The sequence below is a fragment of the Typopeltis vanoorti genome, chromosome 20, assembly GCF_054136105.1.
Source record: "Typopeltis vanoorti isolate ZY-2024b chromosome 20, IOZ_Tvanoo_1.0, whole genome shotgun sequence".
Taxonomy (NCBI): Eukaryota; Metazoa; Arthropoda; class Arachnida; order Uropygi; family Thelyphonidae; genus Typopeltis; species Typopeltis vanoorti.
In genome coordinates, this window is record NC_143568.1 from 70,252,652 (window position 1) to 70,276,261 (window position 23,610).

General features: G+C 35.8%; 1 protein-coding gene across 6 annotated transcripts in view; it reads right to left on the minus strand.

Annotated features, from left to right (window-relative positions):
* Positions 1 to 23,610, minus strand: part of LOC150095552 (uncharacterized) — a 486,687-nt gene that overhangs the window by 106,742 nt on the left and 356,335 nt on the right. For all 6 annotated transcript variants that reach the window (XM_090410226.1, XM_090410229.1, XM_090410228.1 and 3 more), the window contains one exon: positions 1,013 to 1,159. In XM_090410226.1, the coding sequence (XP_090266352.1) occupies positions 1,013 to 1,159 (147 nt within the window). The remainder of the gene's footprint in view (positions 1 to 1,012; positions 1,160 to 23,610) is intronic.

Below are 23,610 nucleotides of genomic sequence, written 5' to 3' on the forward strand. Positions count from 1 at the left end.
TCACACACATCTAATTAATAACATAGTGTTTAGTGAGAAACTGTGTTTGCAGGTGAAACATATGGTTTTGCTTGAGTCTATACAGCATACTTTCTGTATGAGGGGACATGTGATTCATTCATTAGTTTCCTTTTTATCCCAGTTGTCTCTAAATGCACTATTTGTTGAGAAATATATTACACAGACTGCTCATACCGTATTCACTAACATAATAAAGTAAAATCAGGGGTGCGAGTTATATGCGAGGGCCAGTTACATTGAGTAAGTATGGTTCAACTATGGATAAGTACATTGTATCTTCTTTAAACGGAAAAATAGCTTGAATGACAGTGATAATACAAAACGAGTCTGTAATGACAGTTTGTAATGTGTAGTTTCTGAAGAGAAAGAGGTCTGTAAAGAATCCCCAAAACACAGAATTCCCATCAGTTGCAATGCGATAATATTAATATGCTGAACGAAAGGAAAGATTTGCTGACTTGCTGAACACTCAACCAGTGGATTGCATTCAAAAGTAAATACAATTGGTAATTTTGTAGGAACATTTTTCGGTTTTGTGACTTTTCTTCCTTTACGGTAATTATGTCTACATTATTGTGTTATTATTCAACAACAGTTTCAGTTTTGAATATGTATATAAAGTCAATATCAACAGTCGCCGATTATGAACGCATGATGAAAGGGATGGGTAGGTTTGGAGCTTCTCAGGATAGCATTCAAAGGTAAATACAATTGCTTATTTTGTATAGGTCCCCCACAACTTATTCGTTTACAATTTAACACTGATTTTTACTCTTATGGTTTAGGTTAGGCTTTTGGAGAAGAAAAAGGTAGTTATATAAGCATCTATAAAATTAGAATTTCCTTTATCCAAAGAATTTCTGCTCTATATAATTCCCAGGAGAGAATCAAAAAACAAATAGATCGCTAGTATTCAGAAATCTAGTTCCACATGAAATTAATAAAGTTTGAACACATAACAGTGGATGCTTATGAACAATGATTTACTTACGCTCACTATATTCTGTTTTTTTATCATCTGATAAAACAAGTCCCACAGGATTATCACAGTTGGCACATTTTTCAAAGATGTTTTCAATATCATTTTCATCATTGAGGTCATTTTCTTCAGGATTGTTCACATATTGTTGAGTATGGTCTGGAAAAGTTACATGAAAAAAATTAAATGAGAGATTTTTAAGACTAATGCAAAATTTTCAAAACATCAAACCTATTGTTATTGATTTATATCCATCACATTATGCACATCTTCACATCATCAAATTCCTGACACATACCCTCAAGGGGGTGTACAGGATATGATAGTACTACATGAAAATTTTTTATTATTATTATTCCGGGCAACTCCAAGGAGTCGAAAGACTCATCGAGGGAGGCCCTAACATCATGTCACAAACAACTATTCGACATTCACACAGTATCTATCATACCTTGCCTTGAACTCATTCACAGTCGTAGCACCCACAACAGACTCTGGCAGCTTATTCCACTCATTCACCACTCTCCCAAGTAAAAAACCTAGCTCTTACACCCTTGTCAACCACGCTCTTGCCCAGCTTCCATTCATGGTCCCTAGTCCTCCCACCACCAGTCCTATTTTCAAAAATATCTTCTGGATTAATCTTAAAGAAATCCTTCAGTAATTTGAATGTCTCAATCATATCACCCCTCGTCCGCCTATCGACCAATTTCTGTAACCCACAAATCTTCAACCTATTCTCATAAGGTTCATTCCACAGACCTGCTATCATCTTGGTCACTCGTCTCTGGATCCTCTCCACTTCCTCCTCATCATGAAGAAACCCTGGTGCCAATAACTGGGCACAGTAGTCCAGATGTGATAGTATCAAGGATCGATAGCGGAACAACAACTTGTTTGTCTCTGCATGTTAAAGTATTTTTCAGAAGCCAAGTGATTTGATGTGCTGATTTAGCCACTTTTGCAATGTGCCCCCCTAAACTTCAATTCCCTATCCACCAACACTCCCAAATCCCTGGCCTCATCAATCTCCTGGAGTATGGTTCCACCAATGTGATATACTGCTGCTATTCTTTTCACCCCAAAGTGCATAACCTTACACTTTTCCACATTAAATTGACATCCATTTTTCATAGCCCAGTCTTACAAACTATCCAAATCATCCTGTAAAATTTTGACATCTCGTGCACTCACAATTGCTCTACCCAACTTTGCATCATCAGCAAACAAGTGAACACTTCCTTTCAGATCCTTACCTATATCATTGATGAACAAATTGAAAAGCAGTGGTTCAAGAACAGAGCCCTGCGGCACACCACTAGTCACAAGCCGTCTTTTAGACTCCACTCCTGAATAAACCACTCTCTGGTATCTCTCCATCAACCACCCTCCTATCCATCTCACCAACTCTATATCCATCCCCATCTGCTCCAGTTTAATGATTAGGGTTCCATGTGGTATCCTGTCAAAGGCCTTGGCAAGGTTCAGTAGAATCACTATAAACCCATTACCTTTATCCAGTTCAGCCGTCACTGTGTTAAAAAATGTGAGCAAGTTACTGAGGCCTGATCTACCCTTCACAAAACCATGTTGTCCCCCATACAGTATCCCATTTTTATCTATCCAATCCTGTATTCTTTTCTTGACTAATTTCTCCCAGACCTTGACAACGATTCCTGATATGCTAATCGGTTGGTAATTTACAACAGCAGTCTTGGAACCTCCTTTATGCACCCCACTCGGGACTAACTCAGACCCGAGACTCAAATTAAACAAAATGGTCAAGTGCACTGACAATTCTTTAGCTGCTTCACGTACGACATGAGCTGGTATACCATCCGATCCCACAGATGTATTGACATTAAGGTTTTGCAATAGATTACTCACCTCCACTTCATTCACCATAATTCCCGTATAATCTATTGGTTCATTCATTTCTGCAATGTCACCACCTGGAAGATATATTCTTGCAAAGTGCTCACTCAGTAATTCAACTATATCAACTGATTCAGTTACCTCCCTACCATCAGCATTCTTTAAAATCATTCTGCCATATACATTTTTCCTTTTATTTGCAACATATATAAAAAACTGTTTAGGATTCTCTTTAGCCTGCATGGCCAATGTTCTTTCGTAATCCTTTTTTGCTTTTCTTACCACACTCATTACCCTTCTCGCCTGCGCTTTATACCGTTCATGTGCCTGCCGGTCACCTTTCTCCTTAAATTCCCTCCATAGTTGTTTCTTTTTTTGCAGCTCAAGCTTAATGGTGTTATTCATCCATTTAACCCCTACTTGATTTATTATTCAGACTTTAGGTATACAGTCAACCATTGCTTCATGAACACTTCTTAACTGCCTCCAATGCACTATCAACTTCTGGTCCTTGCAGTTGTACATGCCATGGCACTGAACCAATCAAACTCCTAAGCTTATCATACTTTCCAGCCCGATAATTCCACATGTACCCTGTCTTAATTGTAAATTCCACGCCTTTAGCAACCTCCCAAGTCAAGACCCTATGATCACTCTCACCAATTGGTGACAATGTGGTCATATTTGTTACAGCCAAATCCTCAGATGTAATTACTAGGTCAAGCACTCTCTGACACTCTAGTATTTTCCATTACATGCTGTCACAGATGGTTATCCCTTAATAACCGCATAAAATCCAATTCCTTCCTCACTCTAATCAATGCGACCACAGTTGAAATCTCCCATAATAATTACCTTCCTTCCACTCATTTCTTCTATTTGCTTGTGCATACTGTCACCACCATCTTTTACATCACCTGGTCTATAGCAGCACCCAATTGTATATTTTGTTCTGCTAGCCACAATCTCACACCAAATGGCTTCAAATGTGCTCTTTTCTCTATCCTGCAATTCAACTTCTATTCTCCTTGGCTGCAGCTCATCAGCTATCATCAACAATACTCCTCCCCCTATTTTATTCTCCCTGTCATTCCTGAATACACTATACACATCACATTCAATCCCACTAGCTATATCATCTACAGTCAGCCATGATTCACTAATACCAATAACCTGTGGTCTGGAAGTGCCAACCATGGCCAAAAACTCTTCCTTCTTGTTCCTAATATTCCTAGCATTAGTGTACATGAATTTAAGAATCCCATTAGTCACAACCCTATCTGATTAACTATCCCATTCTGATTTGTTGTCCTTATTTGCTCGGGCATATTATACTCATTCATACATTCAACTGTCTCCCTAAGGACTGTATATCTACTCCTCCCTCCCCATTAAGAAATCTAGTTTCCCTGATTTTGCACATCCACTACATTCAGCAACACTTTTTCAAGTCTCCTTACACCGTATCCATTCAAATGCAAGCCATCCATCTTATATAGCTCCTTTCGCCCATCGAACTCACTCCACAAATTCCAAACCACTCGTCATACATAACCCACGTATAAAGTCATTCGCAATTATGGCCCTCCTTTTAAACATTTCACTGTCATACCATGGCAAAAGACTAATCATTCTAACTCTCTCACTCTTTTCTTTTGCTACCTCAAACAATTCATTCAAGTCCTCTATCATTTCCATTTTATCTCCTTTCAAATCATTCGTACCTACCACAATAATCATTTCTTTCACCCTTTCCTTTTGCTCTCTAATAGACTCAGTTACATCCTTTATGGTCACACCAGGTTGGTACGATTTTGTCAAATCCTCTACTAACACACTTCATACTAACGAGTCTCCATACAGCACTCTATCCTTCATTTTGTTCATGTTCACACTCATACGCTTATTTTTCCTATCATACTTTTTATTATTGGCTGGTTCATTCAGTTGACTTTTGCTCATACACTCTAGCTGCTGTTTTGCCCTTTGTATCGCACCACTCAACAACACGATCTCACTCATAGCATCTATCTCATCTTTTTTATTCTCTGTAAAACCATTAATATGCTCTGAACTAATACTATCATTCACACCCTCACAGTTCTCTGGTACAAACTCGCCATTTCTTGTCATATCACTATTTTCTTCATTCTGAAGTTTGACAAAAATATCACACTCAAGACCCGAAATACACTTTAATTCCTCATTCTCCTTACATTTTCTACACACAATCACTCCTTTATTATCATCTAACCACACTCCGCAAAGCGTACATCTTGCAGATAGTACACTGAATCATCTCTTTTATATTACTGTTCTTGAATAACGATGCCGAACCATCATTACTGGCCGCCATTTTCCTTCATACAGGAGCCATACTTACTTCTAACGTATTTTATCAAATTATAAAATGAAACACCAAAAACACACAAACAGATGCACAAAGATACGCAAGGCAAACAAAACTATGTAATATTCAAGTAATTTTATCAACGAGAACTTAAAATAACACTCATTTTATCAGGAGCTTTCGACACACACACACATACGACTACGAATCTCTCTAGCAGCCTGGATCAAATTACATCATTACTAACTTCGTATCTAAAATTTTCTCCAAATCAATCTGTTACCTGTCAAGCTGTGGCGGCCCGTACATAAGCACTGCAACAATGCAGCACCCCCAAGGAAAAAATGAAAAATTTAAATTTTGTTTGTGTTTATAAATAATAACAATGCTTACAACATGTTAAAGGTTACAGCTTATGTTTTGACATTGATTGAATAGTTAATAATCGGAATTGTTCGATTAACGCTTTAGATTATAAAACAGATACATTGCAATCTAACGCCAATATTCGCTTGCCCTTGCCATTGCACGTTACGTCATTCCCACACTGCCCAAACAGCAGCATATTTTTTGTATCCATACGCACATTATTTCTGTGAGATATGAAACGTTTATTATTGGTGCTTGTGTGTGGTGAACTATTTTTTGTCAATGTTATTTTATTATGTTAAAATAACATATACAGTAGACTCTCGACTATCCAGCCTAATGTGGCGGAAGGGCAGGCCAGATAACACAAAAGCCAGATAGGCCGGAGTTCTAGGCCTACCTTTTCACACAAATGTGAAAAGGTAAGCCTAAGATGAAACAGTCAAAACTTATAGTTTTTGAAAATGTCCTTGAAAGATGACTGCTTCACCCTTTTAGCCCTCTTCCACAACGCAATGTCCCTCCACTTACGCAAGCAGATGATATCAGCTGGCGTCGCTTCCTCCTGCTCACTAATGTACTGCAGCGCTGCCTCGATCGTCTCGAACCCTTCCAAATGTGGGATGAGATTTTTTCTGTCATCTAAGGATGCCTCCTCCTCCTCCTCTTCTTCCCCCTGTTGTCAGTTATTTCATCAACTTCGTCATTTGACATCCATTCTGTAATGTCCTCTGCATTGACATCGTCAAGCTCGGTACATTTTTGAGCAAGCTTATTGTTTTCATCTTCCACTTCGGTTTCACACATGGGTTCAAGGTTGAAATGTCCACCTTCGTGGTTCAAAAGAATTTTCCAAGACTTTACAAGTGATATGTTTCGAATCTCTTTACTAACAATTTACTAACGTAACCAGGAACAGTGGCAAATGTATTCCGCACTTGTGGATATCCGATACACAACTGACGAAGAGGGGAAATCCGCACTTTGCATGTCTCAACTTGTGTTATGCACACGGCACATAGGAGGATTGTAGCAGACGTCCACTTGCAATGCCTTGGCAAAGTAAATTACAGTACGTATTCCTCATTTTATCACGGAGAATTACTGTATCATTATAATTCTCCGTGATAAAATCCGGGATCTGGATAGTACGGAGGCCGGATAGTCGAGAGTCTACTGTAATTATTTATTACAGATACAAGGCTGAATTATGACGAGTATGACTATTGAAAATAAAAAAATAATAATTTTTTTCAATTATCGTTACACGAAATAAATGCACAGCGATCTAACGGCAATATTCGTTGACACTTGTCATTGCACGTTACGTCATTCCGACACTGCCCAAACAGCAGTGTATTTTTAGTGTCCAAAGCGCATGTTATTTCTGTGAGATATGAAATGTTTATTATTGGTGCGTGTGCATGGTGAACTATTTTTTGTCAATCTTATTTTATTTTGTTAAAATAACATATAATCATTCATTTATTATAGATACAAGGCTGAATTATGAGTGTCACTGTTGAAAATATGAAAAGAATTATATTTTTTCAATTATTGTTACACGAAACAAATGCACTGCGATCTAACGCCAATATTCATTTGTGCTTGTCATTGCTATTGATACGAAATTTTTATTATTGGTGTTTGTTCGTGGTGAGGATGAATATCTTTAATAAAGCAATTTTTAATATGTAAATTTATTTATTGATAAATTCGTTACTGATTAGGAAAACAGATTTTTTTTTTTTTGTATATGCAGCACCCCCAACTTAAAATTTTCACTGGCTGCCTCTGCTGTCAAGACTCCAACATTATACAACATTATCAGATCTTATATTTCTATCTTCTAAGGCACTGTTTACTGTATCAGTCCACCTATATCTTGGTCTGCCTCTGGGTCTTTTTTCCTGCCAACCTGGCAGACAACACTTGTTTTGCTAATCTTTCCTCTCTCATTCTCTTTAAGTGACCATACCACTTGAGATTAGCTCTGCTAACATGTAACTGGATGCTAACAGTGTCAAGTTCTTTCCTAATATCCTATATTAATTTCAGTTCTAAATCAGACTGATATACTTCAGTTTATTCCTTTAGGGCAGTTAATTAATTGGTATATGGTTAAAGAATCTCAAATGATATGATCCCAATATGATTTTTCTTAACAACCAAGGTAAAACAAAGGATAATCGTTGATTAAATGACTAAATGCAAAAGCAGTTGATAATCTATACTTATTGACTTTGCTAATGCCATAAGTAATATAAAATCACATCACTAATTTAGTGATAATATATTGATTGGAGTGGCTAGTGAAATAACATTATTTTTACTATAGGTAAACATTCTATGGTAAAATCCTATCCTAAGTCTTAGAAAAGAAATAATCGTGCATGCATGCTATACAGAATAAATAAATAAAACACAGTCCATGTGTTTTAACTGAAATATTATATATTGGTATAATAAAAACAAATAACAAACAAGGGGGAATTTTTTTTTTTATTTTGAGAATTTCTGCCCAGCATATTATGCAAATATTACATAAAAGATGAAAAACAACAGTACAAGCATAAATGACAAAAGGATTAACAATGAAGCTATAAAATCACAAGAGCACCAGTGCAAGTGAGGTTTAGTTAAAGTATGCAATTAAAATAAATGAACTTCAGTGAGTACTGTTAATCAACACCACTTCTCACAACAGGGATAAACACAGTCCATAAGCTCCATTCAGACTGGAACAAATGCTTCACAACTCTCCTTAAACTGTCTTAACATAAAAAATTGCTATTGCATAATATTTTTGTCTTCTTTCAGTGAAACTTATGTGCCAAGTCCAGAGTGATTAAGTTTGTAGTACTTCATGTAATGCTGAAGTTCTTTTGCAATGTACAGCTAAAGTATAAATACAAATGCAAGAGACTGATGAATATCAGATAATTATAAGAAGACAAAAAATGTGTTTCACACATTTTTGTCTTCTTTCAGTGAAACTTATGTGCCAAGTCCAGAGTGATTAAGTTCGTAGTACTTCATGTAATGCTGAAGTTCTTTTGCAATGTACAGCTAAAGTATAAATACAAATGCAAGAGACTGATGAATATCAGATAATTACAATAAACCTAAAAATTAAGGAAGCTTTTAAGGAAGGACGGGAAATAAAATTGAACCTCAAGTTTTTTATATATATATATATCATAGTGGTGTGTGCTTGGGAAAATCTCTCAAATACAAAGGAAATCACATTCTTCTTGAGTGGTTAATAATGGAGAAATCATATTTGTTTCACACACTAGAGGCTGCAAAACCTATAACACAATAGTGTCATGTGAAGGCAAGTGACTGAAGAAAGAGAAGGAATCAGTGAAAAGGTTTCTTGAAGAATTGGCAACTGTATTCATTAGGAAGGTATGGGGAGGGCTGGCCCAGAAAATGAGAAGTTGGCGAAAGAGCTGAACAGTCTATAGTTTTTGACTTGCAGCTTCTTGTATTATTATATGATTAGAGGAAAGTGGAGGAATGGTGGTGACTAGTTCAGTTCCCATGAATGTAGTTATTAAATAGGTCATAATGCAGAAATAGAGAAACTTTGTGAAAATGGCTGTAGGGAGTGGGCCATATATTAAATGGATTGTCCTCTTCCAAATGGAATCAAGCATTTTAGAGAGCATTCTGGTTTTAGGAGTTTTGCAGGTGTGAAGTAGTGTTTTCAATGAAAGTGATTACCAATTTTTTTGGAAGTTGAGGAGGCTAGTGGTACATCTCTGCCAAGATAGGCTATGTCAAAGTCAATGAAGGAAAAGAAAATTAATGTATTTTTGTCTTTTGTTGGATTAATGGATTGGCTTCAGGTTAGCAAGGATGCCTACTATTTCCTCACTTGTTTAGTATCTATACTGAGGACATCATGTGTGAAGTATTGGATGAGCTTAACAGAGGAATTAGAATAGGTGGCAGATCGATCAGTAATTTGAGGAATGCTGATGATACAGTACTCTTTTGTAATGACAAGGTGGAACTAGGACGAATCCTTAACAAAGTTAATAAGATCAGTAAGAACAGAGGACTTCAACTCAATCCTGCCAAGACAAAGATCATGGCTCTCAATAGAAATATAGACAGAGAACTTCCGAGAAATGTGTACAGGAAAACATCGCTTAACACGATTAATTAATCTCTCAATTAATGCGCGAAATCGCATTAAGCAAATAAAATAAATAATAGGAATGATTATAATTCATCCATTAGCTAGCATAAATTTGAAAAAAAAAAAATTACAGTACAAACTATATTAGAGGATATCAATTGCTTAAATTTTTATTTAATGTCTAAACATTTGATTGAGCTACTTTTTAACAACAACAACAAAAAAAAAAAAAAAAAAAAAATTAACAAAGATGTTTGAATAGTGCTCGACTTTTTCATCTTGTCATGCAATTTGAGATAGCTGGCGACCGCGACCACTTTATCAAGATTTCGGTGGACTCAGAAGCTTCGTTCCATATCAGGATCAACATCAAACAAAATTTCCTTAACATGCTTAATGTGATTGAAAACTAGCTCAAGTTCCATTGCAGTTAGCTTCTTCGTCCTAACATTCTCTTCATGTTCGCACTCCTTATCTTCTTCACATGCACACTGTTCTTATAGTAAGATCATTCTCATTTAACTATTCTGAATGGATATAAAGCAAGTTTCTCACATCTTCATTATCCAGTTCATTAAATCCAAATTCTTTTCCAATTGTGCTGATTTCTTCAATAATGTTAGATCTTGGATTTGCGCACAATAAACAAACATAGGGTTGAGTTTAAAGTTGCTTTCTGCATTGCCTCCTAATAAGACAATCTTTAGATACTTTGTATCCTAGTTGAGATGCTTCAGTTTTAGCTAAGAAAGTTTTTGTCAGCATACACTTCCAAAAGAGACCAGTTTCGTCGACATTGAATATTTGACGATTGTCATAATCACCCTTCTGAATCATTCTTTGCAATTCTTCAGGAAACTTGACCACAGAATCTTTATCAGCACTATCAGATTCCCCAGTTATTCTTATGTTATGCAGCTCAGCTCGATTTTAAAACGGTCAGACCATCTTAAACTCACAGTAAAGCTTTTACATTTCTCTTGAAATTTGGCCTCTTTCAATGAGCTAAAAATATTGAGAGCTTTAGCCTGAATATTCCTGGTAAAGAAGTATTATAGAAGTGCACACCAAAAATGCAGGAAGTCTGAAGATATACGCAGCATACGACTCACCCAGCAAACCCCGATTAATATCAGATCTGGACTCCATCATCGGCTCTACAGCCCCCATAGTTATAGCAGGGGACCTAAATGCTAAACATACTGCCTGGTACAACACCACAGTGAATCCAAGTGGCCACATTCTACACAACTATGAAGCATCCAATACAGCTATAGTTGCTGGACTTGCCAAGCCTACCCATTACAGCCCTATTGGCAGATCAGATGTAGTGGACATCGTCATATTAAAAAACATCAAATACCAGCACCAACTGGAAACAGTTAACAAATTATCTTCAGACCACAATCCTATAGTGCTCAAACTAGGCACAACAGATCAATCCTCGCCCATGCACTCATTCATAGCATGGGACAAATTAGCCAAAGTCCTCCCGGAGCACATTGGCCCAGTGCTTATCATCCACAAAAAGGAGGAGTTAGACATTGCAGTAAATAGCTTAACCGACCAAATCAAGAAACAATTGCATCGATCACCAGAACTACACACATCCATTCAACCAGCCAAATCCCAAAGGAGATTATGAACTTAATCAGGGCAAAAAATAAAGCCAGGAAGAGGTATCATGATGCTAGGGCCCCCCGCAAGACAAAACGATCCTAAGCAACTTAAACAGAAAAGTAAGAGACGCACTACAAAAACATAGAAACCAGGAGTGGGAAAAGAAGCAAACATCCCTAAACCCAGCTGATCATACTATATGGAAATTCTTGAAGATCCTCCTTAGAAAAAATCAGCCCTTACCCCCATGCAGACCAAGCATGGAATACTGATAGAGACAAAGCTGAGGCCCTGGCTGACAGTGTGGAGGAGCAGTGCAGACCTTCATATGTAAACCTGAATATTATTCACATACAATGTTCATAGGCAAGTCAGGCATACTTTAAGGAAAACAGAAAACTGCTCAGACCACATCACCCCTACCACCCCAACAGAAATATATAACATCATCAAGTACTTAAATTCAAAAAAAGCTCCAAGACCAGACGGAATCACCAATAAAATCATAAAGATTCTCCCCAGAAAGGACATAGCTCATATAGTTAACATAACAAATGCAATAATTAGACTACAATATTTTCCCATAGCTTGGAAAACTGCTTATATAACACCTGTAAAAAAGCCCGGAAATAATCTGCAACTTCCCCAAAGTTACAGGCCCATCAGTCTACTATCCATCCTCGGTAAAGTTGCAGAGAAAGTAATCCTCTCTGGACTACAAGATGCAACAGAGAAGCTTAGAATCATCCCTAATGAACAATTTGGTTTCTGAAAGGAACACAGTACCACACCATAAATACACCGCCTGGTAGAACACATCACACTCGGTTTTAATTGGAACCAGCACACTGCAGTCGCAATTTTAGATCTAGCAAAGGCATTCGACAAAGTCTGGCACCAGGGCCTACTCTACAAGCTTAGAAAAGCTAACATACCCAAAAACATCGTAAGGCTGATCAAATCTTATCTCTCAGACAGATACATGCAGATGAAAATGAATGGAACTGTATCATCCAGGAGAAAAATTCTGGCAGGTGTACCCCAGGGCTCTCTTTTGGGCCCTCCCCCTACTCTTCTCAATCTATGTAGCTATTATCCCGCAAAACCCAAGAACAACTATCACTGCCCTATATGCGGATGATATGGCAATATTGACCAGATCTCGCAGCCCCAAGCTGGCAGTCAGTAGACTCCAGGATAGCACGTCTTCTCTTGAAAAGTGGTTCTTGGATTGGAGGATTCAGGTCAATTCACGGAAAAGCTCAGCTATGCTTTTTTACCAGAAGAAAAGTGCTCATTAATGAAGACATCCACTCTAAGGAAAAAAGATTCCATGGCAAACAGAAAACAAAGTATCTAGGAGTTCAACTGGACAGAAAAATTAGATTCAACAGTCACATTAAACTCATCTGCTGCAAGACATTCAGAGCCATAGCACAGCTTTACCCCATGATCAACTGCAGAAGTAAACTTCATGTACAAAATAAACTGCTAATATACAAGATGGTGATATGTCCTGTAATCACTTATGCCTCCCCAGCGTTGAGCCACACCTCACAGTCTAATATCCTAAAACTCCAGAGGATTCAAAATAAGTGCCTATGGATGATTTGGGACGCACCTTGGTATGTCAGAAGCACCCAGATCCATCCGGAGACCAAAACCCCATACATCGCCCCCCCCCCCCCCCACTACATGATCTAGCAGAAAAGTTTTTCACCAGAGCAATCACTCATCCTAATTTACTGATCAAACAAGCCTCAGAATACGATGAGACAGTCTACAGCAAGCACAAAAGACAAAGGCAATCCTGATCCCAACTGAAATCAACTAACCACATTGCACACAAAGGGAGAGCATAAAGCTTAAAACTATCCCACTCTAGACAGTAATGTTGTTTCTTTGGTATCACCACCTCTGGGTCTGGCTCCCACTGACAAGACCTCCATAAAGGTTGAAACCGGTCTTGGTAGTGACCCTTCCCATAATACATAGCATTATACATGTCCATAAGGATATGTTCTTTATATTATAGGATACGCACGCAAGTGATTAGAGCTTACGCCACCTTTACCATGAGTTGCCTAAGACCTGAAAATACTTCAGGCACAAACTTGGCTTGTTTGCTTACTTGGGAAAAAAAAAGGATTAAAGTCAAGTATATAAAATTTCTTGGTATCTTTAACGTATAGTACACTCAAAGTAAAAAACTTTCTACATCTTTCTCTCATCCTGAGATTTTTATTTAATAAGGTCAAAGCACCTTGTAGCAACTCGTATAGATAAATATAAGTTCTGCATTACTTCAACCTTGGTATCACCATCTCTGGGTCTGGCTCCCACCGACGAGACCTCACTAAAGGTCGAAACCGGTCTAGGTAGTGCCATTCCCATAACACATGGCATTATACATGTCCGTAAGGATATGTGTGCTTTGTGGGATACTCAGGCAAGTGATCAGAGCTTATGCCACCGTTACCACGAGTTGCCTCAGACCTGAAAATACTTCAAGCAAACTTGGCTTGTTTGCCGGTTTGCTTTACTTGGAAAAAAAAGGTTTAAAAAAGTACAAGTAGTCCTCGACTTATGAGAGGGTTATGTTCCAACCTCTCCGTCATAAGTCGATTCTGACATAAGTCGAGGACTTTTGTTATTCTTGATTTGTTTGATTTCTGTTATAATATTTTCATAAATTAGGTTTCTATATAACTTAAAATGGTGAAAAATGTATCAACTTACATAAACATTTATAAATTATTTATTAGCACATACAAATACATACATACAAAATTAAGAAAGAAAAATTTAAGAAAAAAATACATAAACACATCAAAAATTGCGCACTTACTTTAATTGGAAATTCCTTTAAATATTAGTTAACATAAATAAAAAACTTATTAACAGTGTCTTTAATTAAACAGGTGAATAACTGTCACTCATTTGGATGATATGGTTATTTCTCGCGATCGGGAGTATCTTTTTTAATCAGAAAATTGGTTAATGTTGTCTGTTGGGTTTTTCTTTTTTTTATTCATATATTTCGCGATAACATCTAACTGCTTCTCGAATTTGGCGAAGCGATCAGTGTCTTGATCCATATTTTCGAGCAGCTAAAGTCCTTGATTTAGTTCAGAAAATACTTCAGCTAATCCTCTTACAGTAAATTTTTTTAATGATTTCTCTTCTTGATCTTCCTCGTTATTCCTTTCTTCTTCTACAACTCTTTCATTTTGGAAAATCAAGTCTTGATCAGTCAGTTCACTTTCTTCGTGATCAGCTTATTCTTCTATATCGATAATATTGATTTCTAAATCCAGTTTTCTTGCAATTTCAACGATTTCTTTGCCAATTTGTTCTATAGTTCGCCCACCGATTTGAGGTCCTTCGACACTTCTGCGCATGTCAGAAAAAGGAGAATCCATTCCGATAATAGGGTAAACAGTCTGTCCTCTGGTATGTAATAATAAACAAACTGAGTTTTTTATTATTACAGGTCGGAAAATTTAGCTTTTCTTTTACGAACATTGCTGTTTTTAAAGTGTAACTATTTTGCTTGTATAACAGTTGGAAAAATGTACGTAGAGTGTTAATAAAATTAAAAAAGCTATAGCATAAAACAAAAATGTAACTAAGTTTATTTTTAAGAAAGTTTTCTATAAAATAAAAAGAATTATACAGAAAAACAGAAATTATTTCAAATAAACTTAGATATTCCAAACTTACAGTTGAGAGAACTGAGGCACTTTAATGTCCTAAACTGATTAATTATTTATGAGTTGTTGTGACTCTCAATAGCATGCAAAAAAATGTTGGAAAAAATACCATTGTCAAATTCTTTTACTCTTCAGAGTCATCTGAATCGGTGTCCGAATCGCCATCACTTTCACTTAAACTGATCACCAAAGGTTCGCACAATTCTTCGATAATTCCGTCTCTATCATAATATATTTTCCAATGAGGTGACATGAGAGCAATATTTTCCCCACTTTTAAACTGTAATACTTTCAATCGCCTGTTCTGAAAGCTTAAAAAGTTTCGACATGTCAATATCCCCAGTTACGTTGCGATGGCGAATGAAACTTTTCACTTCTGCCCAAACATACTCAATAGCATTAATATCGCAATGATATGGTGGTAGCCTCAAAGCTAGAAATCCATGCTCTTTGAGCATCGTGTCGAATTTAAATAGTTTAGTTGTGGGCGAGTTTCTTTTGACCAAATTAAGCAATTCAATTTTTCGCATATCTGGGGAATGAGAAATGTTATTTGCAGAGAGCCAATCCATAAGAAGTTGCTTCTTATTAGACCAATTTGGAACTTTGTTTAATCGAATAGAGTGATATGAAGCGTTATCAATTATAACAACAGCATTTTTAGGAAGGTTTGGAATCAGTTTTTCTTCTGCCCACTTTTCGAAAATCGTAGAATTCATTTGCCCATGGTAATCTCCAATAGTTGAATTGGCTTTGTATAGTAAGTTTGAATTCGCTAAAAAACCCATTTCTCCACCCGCACACAAAATTATTATGAGCCGCGAGGCATTTCCGGATTGTAGCACTCCACATTCTTCTTTAGACTGCCAACATTTTCCATAAGTTAAATTACTATCAATCCAAGTTTCATCTAGATATACAATCGGTCTTTTCTCCTCCCTGAAACGTCTTATTGCTCTCAAATACTGCGTTCTAGATAAAACAATGTCACTTCGCTCCATGATAAGTTTCCTTTTATTCTGGGACTTTTTAAAACAAAATCCGATTTCATGAAGTATTTTCCTTAAAGTTTCTCTTTTCCAAGAAAAATTAATTTTTTCTTTAAGCACAGGAATCAATTTCGGAACAGTTGGCACTCTTTTCTCGACCACGTAAAATTCGTGAATAGTTCTTCTTATAATGTCTACATCAAAATCATTCAAAGCTATGGTTTTGATGGTTTTCTTTCTCTGGCGCTTTTTTTTTTTAGGAGATTTAAATTTTGGCTTACCTTCACCTTTTGATTCCCTACGAATTCTTTTAACAGTCGACCCCGATACGCCCGCAATTGCACTTGCACGTTTTATGACTTGAGAAAGGGGAACAAGAAGACGGCCTTCTGACGATTCTTTTTCGCAGAATGTCAGCACATTATTCAATATTCTTTTGCAAGAGCTACTGAAACGTGTAACAATAGAACTTGTTGACTGTACTGGATCCATCATATACAAATTAATAATAAAAAAATAATGCAAAAAGAGAACAACAAAAATCAAGCTAGTACTAGTACAGCGACAGCCAAGAAAGCACGTGATTTCGCATGTTGGCGACCAATTCGTACATCCTTCATTTCTTTCTCCCCTTCAGCATGAATCGACTATTCTTGGCACAAAGCCAAGAAGGGACCTAGAAGTGGTGGGCGAACTATAACATACTATGCTCATTGTACTTTTCGAGTGTCTCCTGCGGTAGTAACTTCTTCCAAATTCCTCGCATACATTGTTTCGATATTTCTTTCCATGAAGTTCCAATGTTTTGGATACACAGGTTAATATCGTAATTTTATAGCATCGTTGTCCATTGCTGTTATTGTGTGAGAAAATATAGTTTCAGGTAATATGTCTTGAATGTAGCAATTGAACCTTGATCCATAGGTTGAATCACAGCTGTTGTATTGGGCGGTAGATACATCAGATTTATATTTTCATTCAAATTGGCGATGTGAAGAAGATGTCCTGGAGCATTGTCAAGCAGCAATAGAATTTTAAAAGGAATGTTTTTTTTTTCAAGACGGTAGGCACGTTCTTCTGGAATAAAATAATTTAAAAACCAGTCTTCGATTAAAACAATTGTCATCAAAGCCTTAGGATTACTCCTATAGTAAACCGGCAATATATTCTTGTCAATGTTTTTCAAAGCTCTGGGGTGAACGGTAAACAAGAAATGGTTTTAATTTAAAACCAGCAGCATTTCCTTCAAGAAGAAACGCAATCCTATCTTTAAATGCCTTAAAACCAGGCGACGACGTAGCTTCTCTGCGAATGTAAGTTCGTTCTGGCATTCTTTTCCAGAACAGTCCGGTTTCATCTACGTTAAAAATCTGCTCTAGCAAATAGCCATCATCTTTTATCATCTCTTTCAGATTTTTCTTGAAAATTTCAGCACTTTCAAAATCGGAACTAGCAGCTTCTCCCGTTATTCGTATGCAGTGTTTCCAAATTCCCGACATTTTAGAACCTTCGGGAATCAAGAACGGGAAATCGTTAGTAATATTGTAATTTTTTCATGTAGTACTGTCATATCCTGTACACCCCTTGAGGGTACATGGCAGGAATTTGATGATGATGATGATGATGAACATTAATAGAAAACAAATTCAAATATTATTCGTTTGAAAATTAAAAAATACTTCAAATAGTTTTTATTTGTCATTTTTAAAATGAAACTTTAAGAAACATAGAGCATTAATTGTCGATCAGACAATCGTGATCTTCGCTTTGTAACAAATATACTTGATGTGGAAAAATTTCTTTCATTTTCTGTAGATGTTGATCAAATTGTTAAGAGTGCGTCTAAAAGCATCTTCAAGTTGGAAGAGAAAGAATGTATTGCTTCATATAAGCTCATTTCCTTCCTTAGAGAAGCAAATATTTTGTATGCATGCATAGGACTAGGCTTTGATGTCGAAATTGATATTGCTTTAGTCAATTCACTCTTCAGATCAGATTCTGATTTAATGTCTGTAAGGACATCCTTTATTTCTTTTATTGGAACTTCTTCTGCTGCAAATATTCCTTTAAAAAGCCGTTCCATTAATAACTTCGGCAATCATGCAATTTCATTCTTATTTGACAAGGCAAAAAATTCATCCTCTTCCATCTCATATAAACAACTAACGTTGCTCAAGTACTTTATGAGAAGCACAAGATCTCTATTTCTACGTTTAACCAATTCAACTTTATTTCCTTTAAAAGCATTTGGCTCATTGAAGAATTCTGTTTTTCTAAATTACTGAACAGGAACTTAAAAATTCCTTCACTTATGAGAATATTAGCTTCTCTACTGATTAAGGCTTCAACTGCTAATCTTACAGGTTGTAAGCAATTCAACATATAGTTCGCCCACCGATTAGAGATCCTTCGACACTTCGGCGCATGTCAGAAAAAGGAGAATCCATTCCGATGATAGGGTAATCAGTCCCTGGATGAGTTGTTTATTATTACAGGTCAGAAAATTAACTTCTCTTTTATGATTATTGTAGTTAACTATGTTGCTTGTATAACAGTTGGAAAATTTTACCTATAAAGCACGTGATTTTGCATGTTGGCGACCAATTCATCTGTCCTTCATTTCTTTCTCCCCTTCAGCATGAATAGACTATTCTTGGCAAGACGCCAAGCAGAGACCTACAAACGGTGGGCGAACTATACCTCTCAATATTTCATAATACTCTTCTTCTTTCCATAAGTGATCGAGTTTCAGCTCTCGTAAAACAGTCTTAATCGTATTTACGATCTTTAAAAATCTCTCTATCATTCTCTTCAGTGTGTTCCAGCGTGTTTTACAGTCCAAAATGACTTCTAGTCCCCTTGTTTCACTCTTGGTTATTTCTTGTTGCAAAAGAGAACTTTTTACTGGAGAATATTTAAATATTTTCATAATTCTTCGTATGCTAATTGTGAAGATAGATCATCTCGCAAATCATACTGATCAGCTTGGGCTACACCATCTAACTAAGAATCACTGTTATCATCTTTATCGTATTCAGAATCTGTATTGAATTCACTATCACTGCTACAAGTCACTGATGCTTCACCTTTCAACTTTTTAACATAAAATACTTTTGTTACAGCTAGATGTAGCGCATGGTTGTAGCAGTACTGTTGAATAGTGGGTGATAATTTTCCGAATTTTTTCATAACAGCTGCACCGTCACTTGTATTTGCAACTGTATCACTTTCAAGTTTTAAAAAGTTTTCTAATTTTTCCTGCAGCAAAGATAATATTTTGAATACTTCCAATTTCAGGATGTATTATTGTTTTACTTTACTATAACAATTATGTATTAGTGTCATAACTGAAGATAGACATCTTGGCAACTGCATTCCTTTGCTTGTGAAACTTTCCATAATAAACTCACTTTTTGTGATGGTGTTGACTTATATCCCATCCAAGGCTGCTAATTTGCTTACGGTTTCTTCTAAATCCAGTCCCTTGACATAATGTAAAAAATTGTCGTTTGTCTCTTAGAAGATGAAGGCAATGGCTCATCATTATTCAATTCAGACTGTTTTTTCCTTTTCATTCCATGAATGTATACTAGGTGCCTATGTAGACCGCTGGTTGATGATGCTTTGCATTGCAAAGTTATGGGGCATATCTAGCAACGAGCTGGTTTGTTATCTTCTTCTTTTCTAAAATATTCCCAACATTCTTTATACTCTTTACTCATTGTGATGGCAATCAATAAAAAAATATTAAAATAGGAACGTGAACATGCTAACATGTTAGAAATGCTCTCTCTCTCTCTTATATTCTCCACAGGAGTAAGAAATAACAAAAGGTTACCTGTATCCAGTGTTCTAGCTTAAGAAAGTCTCGCATTTGAAGAGAACAGTGGTGATTTTTTGCTAACCAGAATGAATTGATAAGCAAAACAACAGCCCGCCATACAACGCAAACTTGCAAGAATGATGAAAAAAAAAAAGAAAAAAAAAAAAAACACTTCGACAGTATAATCAGGCAGAATTTAAAAACAAGCCTATATCCCGTAACAATAATAAAAAACATAATTAAACTTGATTGATTTATCGAAGTGTATTGTCAATGTGTTCCTTTTTTGAATGTTTGTTTGTTATATTACTTTAAATTCATTAGCCAAGTAGATATCATTCCATCATCTTTGCGATGTACATACTCGTTTTTGCCCTTTTTCAGAAAAAAAAAAAAAAACTCGGCCATTACATCATCCCCTAAATCCACTTGAAAGTTTGAGAAGGCTGAATTCTACAAAGGAGGAAATTCAAAGCAGTAAGATGTTAAAAGTAATTTTCTAATACATGATTTCACAAATACTGAAGTCTGAGACTGAAGGAATATACTGTGCTATAATGTTTGTGCAAACGTTTTCCAACTCTAGTATTAATATATATATATATATATCATCAGTTGCATCAGTCTTGGGACTGGTAGCTCAGCAGCAATTTCCTCCATTCCGCTCTGTCATTGGCATTCTTCTTAACCTCCTGGTAACCCCTCAAACCCGTGCTGTCTTTGACTTGGTCAAGAAAGCTTTTCCTTGGTCTGGCTCTGCTTCTTTTCTCCTCCATTTTGCCTTCAGTTATTCTTTTCGCAAGTCCATCATGTCGAAGTATATGTCTAAACCACCTATCCCTTCTAGTTTTGATCGATTTAATTAGAGTTCTTGTTTCGTTTATCTCTCTCAGGACTTGTTGGTTTGATTCCTGTCCATTTTATTTTGTTCATGCAGCACCAGCACCACATTTCAAAAGCCTCCAATCTTCTTACATCTTCTCTGCCTAGAATTCAGGTTTCACATCCATACAGTGCAATGCTCGATATCAATGATAAGGAGATTCAATGTCTTTACTAATTTTTTTTCAATTGTAGGTTGAGGTTTCCTGTTAAAATGCTTTTCACCTTAGAGAATTGGGATTTTGCATTGTTTATTCTTGATCTTACGTCTTCTCTTGTTCTGCCATCTTCTGATATTAGGCTTCCTAAATATTTAAAGCTTTTCACTTGTATTATTTGTTTCCTGCTGATGTTTATATGCTCAATATTGATAGGGATTTTGTCTGTAACAATGATTTTAGTCTTATCTGTGTTGATTTTCATTTTATATTTTTCAAGGTTATTATTTAGTAATTCTAGCATTGTTTTTAACGTTCTTCTGTTTTCTGCTACAAGGGCTATGTCATCAGCAAATCTCATAAACATGACTTGCTCACCTTTTATCTTTATGCCACTATTTATTTTATCTTTAGTTTCCTGAATGGAATTTTCAATATATAAATTAAATAAAAGTGGTGAAAGTATACATCCTTGTCTTACTCCACTCCTTATATTTATTATTTTCTCCTTACCATCGATTTTAATCCGTCCATTTTGATTTTTGTAAATTTGATAAATTAAATTCCTATCCCTCAAATCTATGCCAATATTAGTTAGACAATTTAGGAGTATTTGCTGGTTTACTTTATCAAACACTTTCTCTAAATCAAGGAAGCAAATGTAAGTATTTTGATTAAGGTCTAATCTTCTCTCTCTCTATTATTGTTCTTAAACAGAGTATTGCCTCTCTTGTTCCTTTATTCTTTCTGAATTCAAATTGGTCTTCATCCAATAGACAATCTATTTTTGAATAAATTATATTTTGAATAATTTTTAGCAGAATTTTGCTAACATGTTGGATTAATGTGGGATAATTGAAATCAAATCAGATTCTGAAATTATAAACATGACGCTATAGAATGAATTAGAAGATGATTATGACGATAAAGAACTCGAAGGGAAAAAAAAGGTAAAACATCAAGCAGTAGTTGACAATTTTAATATGCATATAGAATGGGCTAAGCAGAATGATACGCATTCCACAAAATTTTATTGCTGATGCAGCTCGAGAAGACATTTAAAAAGTTTAGCTTCCAAGAGGCAAAAGAAATCCAGTGACTTTTTTACAAAGAAATAAAAAAAAAATTTGTGTGTTATTTTGTGAAACTTTTTTGTGTTGTGTACAAGGAAGTGATATTTTTTACACCAATTAAGTTATGTACTGAACTATGCAATTTTATTAAATCAGAATCCTCAACAATGCAGGTACATACAAACTAAATTTTTTATTAAAATAAACTTGTGTACTGAATTATTTTTTAAGTTTTACATTACAGTATAACTTTTTTTTTTCTATCAGATACTTCATTTATTTACAGAATTAAATTGATGTACCGTTAAAACTCATTATTTTGGTCATAAACGCTAGTTATTGTTGTCTCTTTGGGGGAAAATTCGCTAATCCGAACGAGCACGGTTTTTATTAGTTCGGATTAGCAAGATACCATTGTATTTATTAAAAATTTTTCCCGATTTCCCGACCAAATTTCCTCGTAATTTGGGAATGGGAAAACGGAAAAATTCCCGAGAATGGGCAGGAGGGAATTCCCGCCAGAAAACCCTATTCGTATGTTATGTAAGTTAAATCGGCTTTTGAATCGATAAAACCAACCTTAAAATAAAACCAACTAGCGTTAAATGTATGCTCGCCATATTTATCTTCTTGTTGTTTCCTTAAATTGTCAAATAGGCTGTGTGCTTTTGTTTGAATTGTAAACAAACTGAGATGAATATTCTTGTTGATTTGATCATCTATCCATATCATTAAAAGTTTCTCCATTTCATGAATTAGCCCTTCTCTTTTTTTCATTAAAATTGTATATTTCATATTAACTGCCCCTTTAGCTGCCTCGATTATTCTTGATTTATCTTTTATGATTGAAACAGTTGAATGCGATAGTTTTTCTTCTCGTGCTATTTCACCTACTTTCTTTCCTTATTAATATGCTTTAATGACCTTCATTTTAACATCTAAACTTAAAGCTTTCTTCGCCTTCCTTTTTATGTTGGAATTTTCATCAGTAGTTTTACTTCTCTTACTGGACATGATAGGGTTACGACGAGATACAAAAACTGCAACAAGAGAAAAACGAACACTTCGACTGCTGATTAGCAACTAATGTGCCAAAGGCTGTGTGCGATAACAGTTGAATGCGATAGTTTTTCTTCTCGTACTATTTCACCTACTTTCTTTCCTTATTAATATGCTTTAATGACCTTCATTTTAACATCTAAACTTAAAGCTTTCTTCGCCTTCTTTTTTATGTTGGAATTTTCATCAGTAGTTTTACTTCTCTTACTGGACATGACAGGGTTACGACGAGATACAAAAACTGCAACAAGAGAAAAACGAACACTTCGACTGCTGATTAGCAACTAATGTGCCAAAGCTATGATAAGTTAGAAGTGGATGAATCATAGCAGTGGCTATTGCGTATTGGTGACAGGCTTTGCTTGTCGACTAATGGCGACGCTGCAATGCATATACAAAAGCAATGTGATATATGTATGTATATGCTGGCAGCAAAATTTAAATTAGAGAATTTTTAATAAAAATGATTGCTGGCAGCAAAGTTAAATTAGAGAATTTTTAATAAATAATTTTGTCCGTCGTAAGTTGAGGACTACCTGTATATAAAAT